The 18,167-nt window shown below is 40.9% G+C and overlaps 1 protein-coding gene across 3 annotated transcripts in view; it reads left to right on the top strand.

Annotated features, from left to right (window-relative positions):
* adgrd2 (adhesion G protein-coupled receptor D2) overlaps positions 1-18,167 on the top strand; it is a 70,685-nt gene that overhangs the window by 10,188 nt on the left and 42,330 nt on the right. For 2 of the 3 annotated variants that reach the window (XM_075467146.1, XM_075467147.1), the window contains exons 9-15: positions 10,272-10,406; positions 10,704-10,812; positions 13,836-13,941; positions 14,025-14,080; positions 14,214-14,549; positions 14,758-14,860; positions 16,538-16,691. In XM_075467146.1, coding sequence (XP_075323261.1) covers positions 10,272-10,406; positions 10,704-10,812; positions 13,836-13,941; positions 14,025-14,080; positions 14,214-14,549; positions 14,758-14,860; positions 16,538-16,691 — 999 coding nt within the window. The remainder of the gene's footprint in view (positions 1-10,271; positions 10,407-10,703; positions 10,813-13,835; positions 13,942-14,024; positions 14,081-14,213; positions 14,550-14,757; positions 14,861-16,537; positions 16,692-18,167) is intronic. The other variant, XM_075467148.1, reaches the window with a different exon arrangement.

The raw sequence follows: 18,167 nt of genomic DNA, 5'->3' as shown, positions 1-18,167 counted from the left end.
GCTGTGTTGTTGACAGCAGCTTTCATCTTGGCTTTATGTTGAAAATTCCTTGGAAAATGGAACTGAATTGAATCATACTTTATCGATCCCCAAAATGAATCAATGAAAGACATTAAGCATCAGTCTTCATCATTTTGCTGGCATGAATGACCTCCTGTGAGATTCTTTGTTGCAGCAGAGCTGAAAAAGCCTCCTCCTGAACAGACTCCTGTTGTTTGATCACTCTGTTATATAGAGCCGGCCAAGACGTTAATATACTTGCTGCTGCATTCTTCTTTGAATAATCCAGTGCAGTCCCCAGCACAGTCAGGGTTCTTTTTTTAAGTTTGAGTTTCTTTGAGTCACTGATTCTAAAGCTGTTGCACCAAAAATAGCTCCAAATCAGACCAGGCGTATAGAAGATATGCAACGTAAAAACAGAGGTAATAGCAACATCCTCCACCTCTTTGGGCAGGATAGAAATGGTGTAAAATCCTAAAATAAGATGAGGTGATTATTCCCACTTCATGACTGACCAGTTTCCTTCACTCAGCCTCTATTCCATCGCTGACACACCCAAGATAAAGTGATCCATCTCATGAGCCCTCCATAGTCTAAATTTCAGCATAATGATGATTTGACCTAATTTCCCTTCGGGGGTGGATAAAGTCGTATAACGATCTATTATCTATTTGGCAAAGTACCAACCTGCATGCTCGTGGAAAGTAAAGGTTTACGGTAAATGCCTGTTAAGGATTGTTGGCGAGGTTTTCCAAGGCTTTAAAGCAGTTATTATGTAGGTATTTCTCTGTTAGTATTATTGCAGTATATGTTGAGTGTACAAAATTAAAGTAATTACAAATATTTCTTCTTAGGATGTGGCAAGAATCTTAAGCAGCTAAACAAACTAATGGGTTCAAAACAAACCTTTCACAAACTTAACTCTTAGTCATTTTTAGTTAGAACCCTTCAGCTTGACCTCCAAATTATAATCTACTTAAAGCATACCTACAAACACAACATAAATGAATAAATAATAACTTTATTTATATAGCACCTTTAAAAACTGGGTTTACAAAGTGCTTCGACAGACAACAAAACAACAGAGGCCCAAACAGGACTCATAAAAATATAAATCACATTGGAGCTAGCCTATGAAAGTGGGTTTTAAGAAGCGATTTAAAAGATGTTACTGAATCTTCAAGCTTCATCTCCTCGGGCAGGTCATTCCAAGGTCGAGGGGCCCTGATGGAGAAGGCGCCATCACGTTCAGTTTTAAGCCTCGACCTTGGAACAGCCAGGAGTCCCCGGCACGAGGATCTAAGGCCACGAACTGGCTCATACGCAGTTAGCATGTCAGCTATGTAGCTAGGGGCCAGACCCAGCCGGGCTTTAAAGGCGATCAGTAAAATCTTAAAATCAATTCTAAAACACACAGGGAGCCAGTGGAGTGAAGCCAGGGTTGGGGTGATGTGATAAAACCAGTGAGAAGCCTAGGTGCTGCATCCTGGAGCCGTTGGAGGCGGGAAAGTGATTTTTGGTTAATGCCGTACAGGAGTGATTTACAGTAATCAAGTCTTGAGAATATTAATGAGTGAATGACTGTCTCCAGGACAGAAGGTGGGAGCAGGGATTTAATTCTTGAAATGGTACGTAGATGGAGGAAACCGGATTGGACAAGTTTATCAGTGAGAGTTTGAAAGGTGAGATCCAAATCAAATATAATTCTGAGATTTCTGGCACTGGACTTGACTTTTGAGGCAATTGGGTGGCGTAAACAGTATGACCTCTCATTTGAGGTCGTTACGTTGGAGAAGGTTCTGGGTCATCCAGCAGGTGATATCTATGAGGCAGTCTGAGACAGCACCTAGGCTTCCTGGTTCATCTGGTCTCAGGGGCAGGTATATATATCAGTGTGTTGCCGCATAACAATGGAAAGATATATTGTGGCGCTGAATAATCTGGCCATGCGGGAGCAGGTAAATATATAGAACTCTTAGAAGACTCACTAAATGAATGAATAAGTTGTAGAAAGGTGCCTCACTGCCTGCTGCAGCAACTCTGGATACATCACGTCTTTTTTTGTGTTTTTCTAAGGAGCTTTTTTTATGTGAAACAGATGATTTTGGTTGCATTTTGTTGAATTTAAGTGAATAAATGCAACTTCTATCAGGCACAAAATGTCAGCCTAAATCTTTTAAACCTTTACTGGGGAAACAATCAATCTTGGGGGGTATTGAGCTGAATAATATTTCATCTCAAAGCAAAGTCTCCCAATTCAAATGGTGTAATCCATGTTTAGCAACATGGCAATGACTTGGGTGGAGCAGTTGTACACAACCTCTGTCCATTATAAAATGTACAGATGTACATCAAAAACAAAACGCACTTCTTGTAATTTCTTTGGGAAAGACACTGGATTTCACCCTACCCTCAATGTAACCCCCAAAGCTTTGCATGAGTCCTGCTCATCGTGGTCGTGGGACCTACCCAAAGTGTTCCATGGTTCTCTGAGAACCCATGAGTCCTGCAACCTCGATGCTTGTGCATAACCAAACACTCAAAATGACTTTTGCCATGTTAATTTTCAGCACTCAATATCGTCTCAGCTGTTGGATCTGGACACTGACACCAAAAAAGCTTTGTTTGAATCTCAGACACAACAGGGGCTTTGACAAAACTGCAGTATTTAATGCCCTTGAAATGAGAATGGTTTGTCTTTTGGAACATTTGGTTTAGTTTTTAAAATATTTCTTTAAATCTATTTTATTGTAACTGTACACACACAATCCTCTACAATGCCAGAGAAAAAAAAACAGACTGGTGGAATGTTGTTTACTTACTGAAAATGTTTTAAATGAATTACTCAAACTGTCGGTCGCTCACAGGGCCAAACAACCACATGCACGCTCACACGCACTCCTAGGGACAATTTAGAGACACCAAGTTACCTAACATGCATTTTTTTGGACAGTTGGAGGAAGCCGGAGTACCCGGGGAGAACATGCAGACTCCACACAGACAGGCCCCGGGTGGAGAGGAGTTTAAAACTTTTCTTCCTGTTAAATGTTACTGTTAAAAATCGATGGACGTTTAAATCCTTCAAAGTGACTCAAATCATCTCTTTCCGAATACTTTCAGACAGAGAAACCATTTAAACCTTAAAATGTTAGCAAGACATTGGCCTGTTAAATTGTTTGGACAAAATTCACATTCAATCATTTGACGTCTCAGTGTTCAACTAAATTTAAAATTTATAATGAGTCTCTAAGGGATGGAATTGTTCTGAGCGAGAGTGGAAGAGCAGAGGTGATATCAAATTCCACACTTTTTTCACTTTTCTATCACCAAAACATAAGAAAATGCATCTCCTTTTAACTGAATATGACTTCCAAAGCAATCACTTTTAAGTTTTTCTTTACATTTATTCTCGTCCCAGAAGCCTTTGACCAACGTTTAATCAACTTTTAGCACCACCTTCAACTTCAGTTTCTGCAGCTACAGCTCTTGCAGGACACTGAACAAAAAAAGCATTTAGCTCTTTAGCTGCTTAGTCAAAAGTTAAACTTTTTCAGAAAGTTCAGCAATCAGCATTCTGTCAAAAGGGGTGGGTGTGAGGAGAAAGGATGCAGATGGAGATCCTTGGAAATCAAAACTTAATTTATTTTCACAAAAAAGGTTTTAACAAAAATCGCGGCTTAGCTGGATATCAAAAATCTTAACATGACTGTGAACAAAACAAGACTGTGACAAAAAAAACAAAAGACTTGACTTGACTTGGATAAATACAATCTTACTGTGACATGGGGTATGGACGACGGTTAAGGATCTGACAAAACAATGAGGGAACCTGGAAACTAAATACTGTGAAGGGTGATTAGGGATAGAGTGCAGCTGATGGGGAAAACACAGGTGAGGGACGTGAGGCTGATGGCAGGGCAGGAGAGGGTGGCATGACATGAAAACTAAACAAGACCTGAACCTAAAACATGATCTAACCAAGAACTAAACTAAGACATGATCTAAAAACCAAACAGGATCTAAAACATAGTCCCATGACACATTCACATAATTTTTTCCCACAGTTTGGCGCTCTAGTTTTTTTTAATGCATCTTTCCTTCTACCCATATTTGTATCTCCACAAAGGAGCCTTTGACCTCAATAAAAGCCCGATTGGACTTGGCGTGGCCGACAGATTTGCGAAGACAAATACTGGTTCCAAGCTTCTTCCGCTTTAGAATAGAGGAAGCCACTGTGGTTTCGATCCGTTTAAATAGAAATAAGCCACACCAATCTGTACGGAGCGGATAAGTTTTTAAAAAAAAAAACACTTGTGCTCCATTTTGTGTTGATCATATGTCACTACTATGTGTTCTGTGGTGGGCTTTTTAAATAAGGACATTCATATATGTTTAGACAAGTCCTTAGCTTTTGTTACATGGTTGTCTTTTGTCTTTTAGACGAGTACACTTGTGTATACCTAAGCAAGATATACCCGAGAGAGAGAAAAATTCAATGATAAATAGCCACGTGTAGGCAGAGGTGGGTAGAGTAGCCAAACATTGTACTCAAGTAAAAGTAAAAAGTAGTCATCCAAATAATTACTTGAGTAAGAGTAAAAAAGTGCTCGGTGAAAAAACTACTCAAGTACTGAGTAACTGTTGAGTAACGTCTGATTTATTTGTTAACACAAGCATTCAATCAGACAGACAAAAATACTAAATAATCATCTTTAGGCAAATTAGAGTTCATCCAATTGATAAAATAAATTAAAATGAATTAATTAATTACAAAATAGTTTAAATCAAAATAATCTAGGTAAATTCAAGAACTTCAATAAAAAATAAAACAGACTTAGGAAATGTTTAAAACATACGTAACCCATATGTAACCTAAAAAACAAACATTCACCTATCCATGGGGGGAAAAACGAGTTTAGGAAACTTGCCGCTACATGTTTCCTCAAGTTAGATGTTGAGTTTCTGCTGAAATGTGCGTTTGTTTTGGTTGACACAGAAGACACATAATGTAGCTGCTGTTTCTCACTCTTTGTAAGGTAAACATGCTTTCAGTATGAGGCCTCGTCTGCGTCTTCATTTCCCACCGTTGGTTCTGACATTTTTCATCTGTTTCTTTGTTTGTTTGCTACGACTGCTAATGCTAAAGCTAACCCGTCCCGCCGCTGAGATTGAGTATGGTCACGTGACCAGACTGCACGGCTGCGTCTGATTGGTGGAACACAGTCAGGTGGTAGAGCCTTTGGCGGAAGTCTCTCTCTCTGTCAGAATAAAACATTAAAATGAGGCGTACGCGGGGGGATAAAAATAATGAGGCGTAGAATACCAAAGGGGTAAGAAGAAAAGTAACCAGCTCATTGTAGCCTAACGGTGCGTTCACACCAAACGCGATGCGAATATTCGCACCACCTTCATCGCGCGATCGTTGCCGCAGGTGTAAATTAAATTCCATCGCCTCAAACGCCTCTTTCGCGCGAGTAAAAAACGAGTGGATAGCTCAAGGGGCTATCCATGGCTGATCGCGTCCTTGTACCTGCTGTGGCAGTCCGAGATTCGTCTGAAACGCACACGCCGTCGTGTCTGGATCAGTGACATCATCCGGTGGTGCATTCAGCTCGGATAATTTCATCGCCTTCTCCAGGAGTTGCGTCTGGATGACGGCCGCCTCCAGCGGCACCCCAGGCCCACCAGGACCCAGCCCGACGACCCGCTTGGGAGGACCGGCGCCTGCAGCCGGCGTCCCGCCGAGAGATCACGGCACCGATCCTCCCGAGCAGGCCACCAAACTGGGTCCCGGCGAGCCCGAAACACCGCTGGAAGCGGCCGCCACGGGAGGATCGGTGCCGTGATCTCTCGGCGGGACGCCGGCTGCAGGCACTCCGCAGCTGGGCCGCGGCTCCGTTTCAGCTGCGGGGCGCCTGTAGCATGGTGTCCAGTCCTGCCGAGAGATCGCGGCGCCGGTCCTCCATGAGTTCCGTCTGGATGACGGCCGCCTCCAGCGGCACCCCAGGCCCACCAGGACCCAGCCCGACGACCCGCTCGAAGGGACCGGCGCCGCGATCTCTCGGCAGGACACCATGCCACAGGCGCCCCGCAGCTGAAACGGAGCTGCGGCCCATCTGCGGAGCGCCTGCAGCCGGCGTCCCGCCGAGAGATCACGGCACCGATCCTCCCGTGGCGGCCGCTTCCAGCAGTGTTTCGGGCTCGCCGGGACCCAGTTTGGTGTCCTGCCGAGAGATCGCGGCGCCGGTCCTCCCGAGCGGGTCGTCGGGCTGGGTCCTGGTGGGCCTGGGGTGCCGCTGGAGGCGGCCGTCATCCAGACGGAACTCCTGGAGAAGGCGGTGATTTAATTTTTTTATTTTATTTTGTCAGGGACCATGTGCAAAGTACATTAATTACAAAGTAAAGAGATGACCTGCACCAGATTGTAGCTTAGAAGCTAATTTCCATCTGCAGTCCCATCTGCATGTCACAGACAGCGCCTGTCCATCTGTCTCCACGTCACTGTCGTCCAGAATCTCAACGCTGATAGGCTGTCTGGCGCGAATATTTCGCCAAAGTTGGATTTTTTGAACTCGCGCGAATCGCATATTTTCACTCGCGCGGCGGCCACCGCATCACCGCACCGCCTCACCGCTCCTCACCGCGCCGCCCCACCGCGCCTCATCGCGCTGCCGGCTCAAATCCGCGTCTAATCGCGTCTTTGCATTGACTTTGTATGTAATCGCGTCGCCCGACCGCGTCTGGTGTGAACGCACCGTAATGTAGCGGAGTAAGAGGACAGTTTCTGCTGCACACATCTACTCAAGTAAAAGTATAGAGATTTAAAACTACTCCTAGAAGTATAATGTTTTCAAAAACTTACTCAAGTAAATGTAACTCGTTACTACCCACCTCTGCATGTAGGTAATCTGTGTGTTGAAGTAAAGCTTTTAGAGATTGGGTGGTGGCTCCTGCCATTGGTTTCTAAGGCGATTGGTATGTTGGAGTAAGGCAGGATTCATGAAAAGCATTAACATGTTTCCAGATATGTCAGAATAGCAGTCAGGCAGGCAGTTTGATTGGCTGGTGCCTGCACGGCAGAAAAGTTTGACTGTTCTCCACTTTGCACTGCAAGCTGTGCTAGCAAAGCAGCAGAGCCAGAATTCAATTTGGCAATGTAAGCCAACATCCAACTCAAAGAGAATGAGAAGCCAGAGCTTTGATGCCTGAAATGCACGTGTGAAACCTGCCTAACTGTGTGGGTGACCTGGTTGGTTTCTAACTGCTTCCTCCTTCACTTCTTACATTCTTTCCTTGAAGATGGAGCAAGATTGCAGATCTTTGAGGTGGTGGATGAGTCATTGGTCCTTTTATTATCGAGTTGGCACAAATAAGGTTTCCGTTTTATCTTGTGGTCCACAGAGCAGGTTGAAATATTATGTAAATGGGAATTTTATAACTCCAGGGCTCCTCTCAAGGATCATTTTAGTTTAGAATTGTTTGTAGATCAGTGAGAAAGAATAATGGATGAATCTAAAACGTCTTCAGTACAGACTGCTTATAGTGGAATATGAATGCTGCCAAGCTTTAAGTCAGTTAAATAAAAACTGTAGTGAGGACTATTGAAAAGGGATGATCATTGTTCACATTAGATACGAGGAGCAAAAAATAGGAGTTTACTAAATGTTTATATCTAATGTCTACAACTAAGGTAAAACCTGTAAAACCTGGATTTCCAAACAGCCTTCTAGGTTTTCTAAAGATGTTGGTAGAAAAATATCAAGTAGATTGTTAAAGTAGACAGAGGTAATCTACTGTCTTCTTAAAATTCAGCAGAAATATGCTAACATTGCCATTAGGGCTGCAACTAACGCCTATTTTAACACATTGACTCCCAAGTCACGTAAAACTACGTTTTTACTGCCCATGCGTTGGCTCCCAAACCGTAAAAATACGTTTTTACGTTTTTTTTTAATGGATTTTGAATCTATACATTCTAATGCACATTCTGTGTGATTTTTGTAATTATGTGATGAACAGAACTGACATAAATGGCAGTCTAAAACTGGTGTCATCATCTGGACATTTTGATCATTACGCCAATGGCTTTGCGTCAACTCAAGAACAATTTTGATAGCGCTGCATTGATTGTTGTGCATTTCCGCATTTTGTCCAATCGCACGTGTCGGTTTCCAGAGGGTGACGGTAAAGTAACATAAACAAACAACAAGAAGGAGAAGAAGACACGCGACAAGTCAGGAGGCGGTTTTATGAACAGGTTAGCTTAGCTTAGCTTTGCAACGTGCTGCGATCACACTTGGAGGGAAAGGGAAGCCGATATCTCAGTTTGTTGTTGATTTTGGTTTAGCTAAGGATAGCTCGCTAATGGCGGCACCTAGAGACACGCAGTTTTGACCCACAAAGAGTTTAAAGTCTCAGCTTTCAAACGAGCCATAACATGTTTCAGTGGCCCTATAACATAATATGCTGTGACTGTACAAAAAACGTCAAAAAATGGTTTAGAACGCTGGGATTCTTCGACATAATTCTGTAAAAACCGCCGGTATTCAATGTGTTAATAGTCGACTAGTCACCGACTATTGAAACGATTCGTCGACTAATCGGATAATTATTTTATTTTTTTTTTTTATTTAGCATGAAGTTGCTTTAATTATGTGGCAAATGATAATAAACACAGGAAAGATGGGTACTTCAATGAAAAATGCATCTTTTATTCTACTTTGCTGCTGATTCATACAAAAAGTAAATAAAAATGTCCTAAATCTAAAACCAATTAGGCACAGTGCTCGGTCAGTATGGACATAAATCCATAAATAAATAACCCTCTGTCCATTATAAAATGTACAATGTACATCAAAAACAAAACGTATTGGCTTGAATGTTACTTGAATGTTACCGAGGCGAGTCGGACTCCGTTTCGTTCAACTACCCAACGTGCTTTCTCTTTAAAGGGGAACTGCGGTATTTTCAACATTAACCTCTTTTCTGAGTCGTCTGCAATGTTTTAGAACCCCCCTCACCGCTTTTTTGATGTTTACTGCTGTCTCCGGTATTTGCCTAATTTTGATTCTTCTCAACCTGCTTCAGAACGGCAAGTCATGCGCATGTCCAAAAAAGGTCTGTAAAAGCACCATAAACGTCCGTTTTCAAAATCATCAACTCACCGGAGTGGTTACTGGTGTGCACTGGTAATCCATATCAAATTTCGTTGCAAAAAGTTGCTTCTGTCGTGTTTTATTTGGCAGCTCGTTCATGCTCGCACTATTTTCTCAGCGGTGGCGGAGTAATATCAACGAACATCCAGTACAAAATGTCAAATAAAACACGACAGAAGCAACTTTTCGCCACGAAATTTGATATGGATTACCAGTGCACACCAGTAACCACTCCGGTGAGTTGATGATTTTGAAAACGGACGTTTATGGTGCTTTTTGGACATGCACATGACTTGCCGTTCTGAAGCAGGTTGAGATAAATCAAAATTAGGCAAATACCGGAGACAGCAGTAAACATCAAAAAAGCGGTGAGGGGGGTTCTAAAACATTGCAGACGACTCAGAAAAGAGACTTAATGTTGAAAATACCGCAGTTCCCCTTGTGTTCATGGAAAACCTTGCAAATAATCTTTTTATTCGCCGTATTCAGGCTAAAATGCTCCCAAACTTTAGAAGTTTTGCTATGCGTAGCGAATGTGTTGGACGCCGCCATTTCTGTGTACGTTACCGTTACATTGTGCATGTGCGACTCTCGGCAGAGATTGTAATTAAGCGAGATGCCTCACTCTGTTGGAAAAACACGTCTGGCGACAATGGAATTCAATGTCGACTATTTCTATTGTCGATGTTTGTCGACAACGTTGACGAATCGTTGCAGCCCTAATTGCCATGGTAACAACTTTTCAGCACATTGTAATCAATCCTGGTTTAACTTTAGACCAATGACATTATTTTGTTATTTTGCTTTGAAAAATGTCAGTTGAGAAGCAAAGAAAATTATCGTTTTAGTCCAGGTTGTGCACTCACCTCATCCTTTCTAGGAGAGGTCCTAGACCCAGCAACTCTAGCATAAAGTGGATATGGAAAACAAATCATCTAGAAATTTTATCGCAGTATCCTGTTTTAAACACTCATCATTGAAGATCTACCGTACCAACATTTCCCCAACTAAAATGATGGGCTTTCTTAATGATTTAGCTATAAAGATTTATGAGGAGAAATGCAGTTTTCAGCTGTGATCGGCTCCAGCTGCTCTTTGTTATTCTCTCCTTTTCAGAACTGGAGGTGCAGCAGCAGAGGCTGCAGGAGGGATCTAAAACATCCAGCTTCTGTGGGCCTGAGACTGAGAAACACTCCACTCTTGACTGTATTTCAGTCCCACGTCAGAAAATACAGGATCTCCATAACAACGGTAGAGTGCTGCGAAAACCAATCATTTTCCTTCACTTGCTCTTTCAGTACCCACTTATTCAGAGTTTCGTGGCGCAAAGGGAATTCAGCGGACAATGCCACAACAACCTATTTAAGAATGTATGGCATGCATACACTCCCAAGGACCCACGGTAAAATGTAGAGGAGCTGCATTGTTTGGATGAGCAAAAATGCTTCGTTGTTAACAAAAAGGCATCTCTAATGAAGTGAATGTCTCGAAGTACTGTCCTCTTTTGGCTGCGGAAGCATTCATCTTGCTGTTGTGTTGAATATGCAGGCTTCTATAAGCTCACCTTGGTCAACACATGGTACGGCTCTCTGCGGCCTCTTTTCGAACCGGAGGAAAACATCACTATGGTGCCGACCGTCACCGACGGCAGCCAGAGGTAAAGTCTGAAAAAGGGAATGGAAATATTGTGTCACCTTGTATGTTTTTCACTGACTTCTCAACCATCTAATCCACCTTCGGTTTAAGTCTCATACACGAGCTGTAGTTATGCCAATGCTGACGGTGCATAAAAGTAATTGAGCTACATCTGACTGAAGTTTATCGTCCATCCAAAAAGTCTGATAATAGTTACAATGGTTTTAAAAAGCACAGGTTAAAATGATTGATATTTTATTTTTAAGTATAAAGTTACCAGTAAAGCCTCCTGTGACACCTTTTTGTTTACTGCTAGCCAGAGATGGGACCAAGTCACACATGTGCAAGTCTCAAGTTAGTCCCAAGTCTTAGCTTTCAAGTCTCAAGTAAGTCTCTAATTTTTTCTTGGGCAAGTCAAGTCAAGTCCTGTAATAGGTCAAGTCACCTTATTATTGCAATTTTACCTGCAGAATCTGATCTTAATAAAGTGAAAACACAAAGATATAAGTAACTGTCAGTAAACATCATTGGCCAATGTGTCCAACCTGTCCACCCCGTATCATATCAAGCTAACGTTAGCTAACTACCAACTAGGCTAACAGGATAATATTAGCTAATTTGACGAGCACTTACTGGTCAGAATGGATCTTCAAATGACGAAGAAAAGTTGGAAGTTATGCTAGATGCTTAACACTAAAGTCATTCAAGTCATCGTGTCTCATGTCAAGTCAAGTGCCGAGTCTTTAACTTCCAAGTCCGAGTCGAGTCAAGTCTTTTATTTTTTGTCAAGTCACAAGTCATCAAAACAGCGACTCGAGTCGACTTGAGTCCAAGTCACAGTGACTTGAGTCCCCATCTCTGCTGCTAGCTAACATAACTGGTAGGAAAAAAGCAAACAAATGTATAAAATGATGAGAGACACCTATACCACCACAGAATTCTTTGTTTTTTTTCCCACTTTTCTGTTCACGACTTGTTGAACTGAGCAAAATAGTTTTATGTTTCTCTCTTTTTTTTTCCTGGAAGATATTAGGAATGTTTGGAGGAAAAAAATTAGCTCTGCTAATTTACAAATGACTTACTACATATATATATATATATACAAAGGGGTGAAAAAGTGGTGGGCAGGTACTCATGCGCAACCAAAACAAAAAATGCGCGCCAGATGAAACGTAACGCACGTTTGCGTACCTAAAATTTGGGGATATATAGTTGCCCAATCTGTAGCGCAGGATCGGCCTATGAGTCGCTGTTTTAGAACGTCGTCAAAATGTCAAAGAAGCTCCATTAAATGGCGATTACTTTGGTGTTCCTCCACCTCCAAAGAAATGTCAGACTGAATCTGAACCGCAAAAGAAGCGCGTGTTCTCGAAAAGTGGTTGCAGGTCAGCTGGCTTCAAACGGATGATGAACGCGCAGAGATGTAATGTAGAATATGCCGTGAAAATCCCACTCTGGCGGACAAAAAACTGAGCCTTTTATACAGGGTTATCTGGGCCAGCAACATGTGATACACAGGCTAAGAAGCACTGTTTACTTCTGCACAATGTCAAAAAATATCTTCCTTTATCTCAACTCAATATTACTCACATAACAGTAGGAAGACAGTTAATTTCCAATATTGTATGCATGAGTAAGAGGCACAAATGTTCATAAAAAAAGTGAATTGTGCAAAATAAAACAAACAATTGCAAAATAGGTCTAAACAAAATATTAATAATTAGCAAAATAACTTACCTTTGTTTAAATTACTGAAACAAATTAACCAAACCAAACTTACAATAAACACACACTACTTGGACATAACTGCATCATGACTCTTTAACTAGTGCTGCTAATTCAGCTCAAACCTTCTGTTGGCTAAATGCACAATATGGCGGCCAATATGGCGGCGGCAGTTTAACAACAATATAAATATATAAAGAGTACAAACGCCACTCTCTAGAGTTTATGATGAACTCATTTCTACACATAACACATTTTAGCAACATGAAAACACAGCTACACATCTCAAATTATCATTATGAGATCATTACATTACATTTACAACCTAGCTTTACCGCATGAGGCACGCTAACTAGCATGCCGGTTGTTTTAAAGAGACACACAATTAACTACGCGCCAAAACAATATGTATATGTCCGTCACAGTCGTCCTAACACGGAGAAAAGTAGTTTCTCAGTCATTCCTCTTTATGTGAGCTTAAACGAGTGAGTTTAGGGAGTGTTTTTACCTGTGGATCAATGAGGAGACACGTTAGGTTTACGTCTTCTTCGAGCCAGCGCCATTTTGTTTCTGCTAATCTGATCCACAGCAGCGCGCGAGCGTTCAAGTCACTCCGTCAGAATAGTTCTGTACAGCGTTATCTACCCAAAACAATTAAGAGAACTTAACAATTAAGTTTGTTTTTAGTAATAAAACTCAAGTCATCCAGCTTATAATTAATTTTATTTCATTTTATTTTATTTTATTTTATTTATTTATGTATATATATATGTGTGTGTGTGTGCATATGTCTGTTTGTGTGTATGTGCTAGGGTGGGGCAGGGTGGGATGGTAGCTGCTTTTAAACATGTATAGCACTTTGTGCTACATTTTTAATGTATGAAAAGCGCTTTATAAATAAAGTTTGATTTGATTTGATTTGATTTAATAAGCATACCGATAGCAGAGAGAACCAGAAAGTAGTTCAAGCAACTGATAGTGAAAACAGACTTAGTCAGGACCCAGAAACACAGTCATGTTATCAGAAAATTACAATTGTTTAAAGAACAGACGTTTTGTTGTGTTACTTCTCTTCATTTTCAGTTGAAATTAAAGTACACGTCACATGATCCACGGATCCCTCTATTTTGTTCCTCCACTGAGGTGGGTTAAGGAAAAAATGTATTTAAAATATGAGGACCAAGCAACAACAAGACCAAAAATCTTATGTGCACCCCTTTATATATCTGTATATATTTGTGGGCACAACATTTTCTACATATTCTGTCATTTTTGTGACTGACATGACTGATATGATGTATATATTTTTGCTACAACCAGGTATCTGGGCACCGTCCTGGGCTCCTCTGTTATATCCACCACGGTGCTCGGGGATGACCAGCCAGTTAGCATGGCGGTTCACTTCCAGCTCCAGCACAGAGTACAGGTTGACACCTTCCCTCTTTGAAATTGAAAGTTATTCTCTATGTTTAGCAGCCTATTCACCACGTACCCTGTGCTTTCCAATAGAATTCTGTTGGCACGGTGCACGATCCGGTGTGCGCCTTTTGGGATTTTGATCTCACGTAAGTAGCAATGGGGACTTTTGAGAAGCCTTTCTGTTAAATTGTATTACACGGATTCCGTGACATGCAAAACATTTTCATACCTAGTGCTGTATGTAGATCTGTAAATATGTGTTGTTCCGTATGCAACTAGTCCAGAGGCCGGTGGATGGTGGAATACTAAAGGCTGTGAGGTAGTGTCCAAACATTATGGATACACTGTGTGCTACTGCAACCACACCACCAATTTTGCATTGCTGCTGCAGGTTTATGAAGCTAAGGTAACATTTCCCAGTCCAGTAATTACTCCGTGTATAGGCTTCCGTCAGGAGTGTGTGCAGCTGCTTTTACAGCGTGCGCTCTTTGTGTGTGTGTTTCTGTGCCAGAGGAGCCCAGAGAACGAAAAAGCTCTGCAGGTTCTGACGTTCATCGGTTGTGGAGTGTCTCTGTGTGGCCTCCTCTTCACCTTCATCCTCTTCATTGCTGTGGGGTGAGTCACAAAAAATTACAGAGTGCTCTCTGAAAGCTTCGGAGGTGAAAAGCCTTTCACAAAACCCTGCCAGCTTCACATTAATAATTTATTTTTGAAAACTCTGCAGGTGTGTGTGTGAGTATCACTACAAAATACTGAAAACTGCAGTCAGAGCTTCACAAAAATGCATCTCTGCATTCTGTTTGGTTCTTATGTGTGTCTGCAGTGTGCCTAAGTCAGACCGCACCACGGTCCATAAGAACCTGATAGTTGCTTTGGGCATTGCTGAGCTGCTGTTGATGTGTAGTGACTGGGCATCTGAAAATGAGGTGAGTCTACATATTCAAGTTAACCTGAAATACGTTAGCTGGAATGCTAACAGCACAACAAATAAATTTAACAATCGCATGAAAGAATTATAAAATTGCAGAGACTTTAGACTCAGTGTAATTTAGCACAGTTGGAGGTTTTATATACTGTATATATAATAATCAAGTCTCTTCATAACAAGTGCATGTTTTAGAATTTCAGCCTGAGATTTACACAGAAAGGATTATATGTCATGATTCTTACATGAAAAATACTTTGATGGAATTATTGAAAGACGTATACAGGATCAAATATGAAACGTGAATGATTTCACAAACAGAAAGCGATAAATAGACAAAATAGACATAAGTTCTGCAGTGGCAGCTTTCAAATACATAATGGAGGGTTTTTTATATTATTTTAACAATAATAATAATATTAATATTTAATAATATTATTGTATATATATATATATAAATTAAATATATATATATATATATATAAATTAAAAAAATAAATATATAATATACATGTATATATATATTAAATATTTAATATATACATTTAAAAAATAAAGAAAAATCACAGAGTATCAGTCTGACAGCTTCAAACAGTCTGAAACCTGTAGTGTTGGGGGGGTAAATTAAATCAATAAAAAAATAAGAAAAGCAAAGGAACAAACGTGTATATATATATATATATATATATATATATATAATACCAAGCAATCTGTGCCTTTGTGATGGTCCGTCCTATCACCTCTTTTCAGCTATTTGGAAACTCGTAAAATTACCCCCTAAAGCATTACGGCTGTCACGTCAGTTCAGTCGATGAGGGTTTAGTGAGTGAGCCCTACTGTAGAGGATCTGTTGGCTGAAACAGCCTTCCAGGTTTTAGGGACATGACAAGGAGAGCGAGCGTGGTGCAAACATAAGGCCGGTGTGATGGCAGAGAGAGGCAAAATTCCCTGATGATTACCCCAACAGAGGTTCCTGGAGGTTCACAGAAGAGAGGAGCAACAATGGCCTCTGGAGGAGGAAGGGCGGACTGCAGGCCTGAAGAACATCAACAGGAACTTCAGCCGATTAGTTTCCTTACAAAAGAAAGAGAAGAAAAAGGCTCGATTTAACTTCTGTGGGGACTAATTGGAGTTGAGCTTCATTAAGGAGAGGTCTGTGGTCCCATCAGTGTCATAGACGCTGAATATTGTATACGTTTGTAGCTATTGCTGCTCTGTTTAAAAGCTTGCAAAAGCTTGAAAAAGCATCTTTAAGGGATCATTTTGGTATGTGGCCAAGCTGTTTTGGTTCAGAAACATTGGGAATTTTACATAACTGTGGCTGTTATATACTTTAAATTCAATATTTTACCCTGTCGACTGGGTTGGGCCATGTTGGACCCAAAAGTAGAACCCCTAATAATCCTAAATAATGGATGTTCTATAGCGACATGCTACTACGGTAGCCCGAAAGGGACAAACCAGACGCTGGCTCTAAAGCTGCACCTTTTCAGTCGGTATGCTGTGTTGATACAAACCTCCCAGGATGCCATCTTAATTACAGGTCTTCAGAATGATAAAGTAAATATTTAACAGATAATATTTCTAAAGTAGGTGAATATTTCCGACTGGTGGTATGTACACGTATGTATGTGCACCCCAACCACACAGATTAGTGTGTACGCCCTTTATCCTGCAGGCAGCATGCTTCCTGGTGACCGCACTGCTTCACCTCTTCTTCATGGCCTCCTTCTCTTGGATGCTGGTGGAGGGTCTTCTTCTGTGGAGCAAAGTTGTGTCCGTCAACATCAGCGAGGACCGCAGGATGAAGCTCTATTATGTCATCGGCTGGGGTAAACTTTCCTTCTATTTCAGAGTCTTTAAAGAGAAAACTTACCCTGTAACCAAAATCATGGGTTAGAAGCCACAACTACTTAACTATGTAAAGAAGAAATATTCCTCAAAAAGTGTCACTTTTTCATGTTGTCAGGACACTTTAGTCCTTTGGCTGAGGTACGCACATACATAACCGTGTTCTCTGTGACTATAACATGGCTGCTGGGCTGTATTAACACTGCGATAATATTCTACTCTGAATTAATCTTTATAATAGTGACAATATTATTATTTATGATTAGAATTTACAAGGTTTTTACATGGTTTTAAATTATTTTTACTTATTGGTCACTTACAAAAGTCCATTTCCTATATGAAGCTGTACTTTCAGGTATTTAAAAAAAAATATTTGATGAATTTTGGGATTACTTGTTCTTTTTTTCACATCATAGCTTCATTCAGACTAGATATAAGAAACCATTTAAAGTACACATTTTGTTTATGAGTAAATAAACACTAAAAAAGAAACAGAATATATATATATATATATATATATATATATATATATATACACATATATATATATAAATAATGGGCAGACCTGTACCTGCACAGCAGTGGACGCTTCAGCTTCACGAGCGGCAGTAATGGGTCTAACAGGAACTGGTTTTGGCCGTTAATGTCACTGTATCTATATAACAGGTTCTCATGCTTGACCTTCTTAAAGGGACAGTTCGCCTCTTTTGACATGAAGCTGTATGACATCCCATATCAGCAACATCATTTATGAACATCTTCTTACCCCCTGCTGCGTCCTGTGAGCAGAGTTCCAGCCGAGTTTTGGTGTTGATGAAGGTAGTCCGGCTAGTTGGCTGGGGTTTAAAAAATAAAGCGTTTTGCTTCTCAAAACATTATGCGTTCAAAAGAGTAATACATTTGCATCACAAAATCGTTCTGCAGGAAAAAGTCAGACCTCACAATCGCTTGGCCCTATTTTCTCTCCCTTCGTATCACTGCCTGCTGTGTAGACCGTGCAGACCGAAGAGCAGACCGAGCAGTAAACACGGTAACAGGCGCGGCTGTCGGCAGGCGGCAGGCATCAGAGTCATAAATATATTGTGCTGTGGGGTTCCAGGCTGCTCAGATGCACATCAGAGGGTAGAGAATGTTCCTATTTCTCTGTGGTGAGGTTTGGCTAATTTCTTTTAGGTCGTGGCTTCAGGTACGAAACATTTTTTAATATTTTGTTTGACATTTAGATACAAAAAAACCCGACTTAAGTTACAAATGTTGGCTTGGATAGCGCTCTCTAATCTTATTCCCATTCAAACTGAAAGATGAGTTTACGCCTTGTAAATGTGTTTGTATGGGTGTGTTCAATAAAAGGTGATGGGTTTATAAAATATGCCAATAGAATAGAAGGTAAGTAGTTAGTCTGCCTGATGCCAGATTTGCAAGAGATGATAAAAGACGTGATAATTTTAACACCATTT

Source organism: Odontesthes bonariensis, chromosome 6 (genome assembly GCF_027942865.1).
Source record: "Odontesthes bonariensis isolate fOdoBon6 chromosome 6, fOdoBon6.hap1, whole genome shotgun sequence".
NCBI lineage: Eukaryota > Metazoa > Chordata > Actinopteri > Atheriniformes > Atherinopsidae > Odontesthes > Odontesthes bonariensis.
This window is presented reverse-complemented; position numbering and strand designations above follow the sequence as displayed.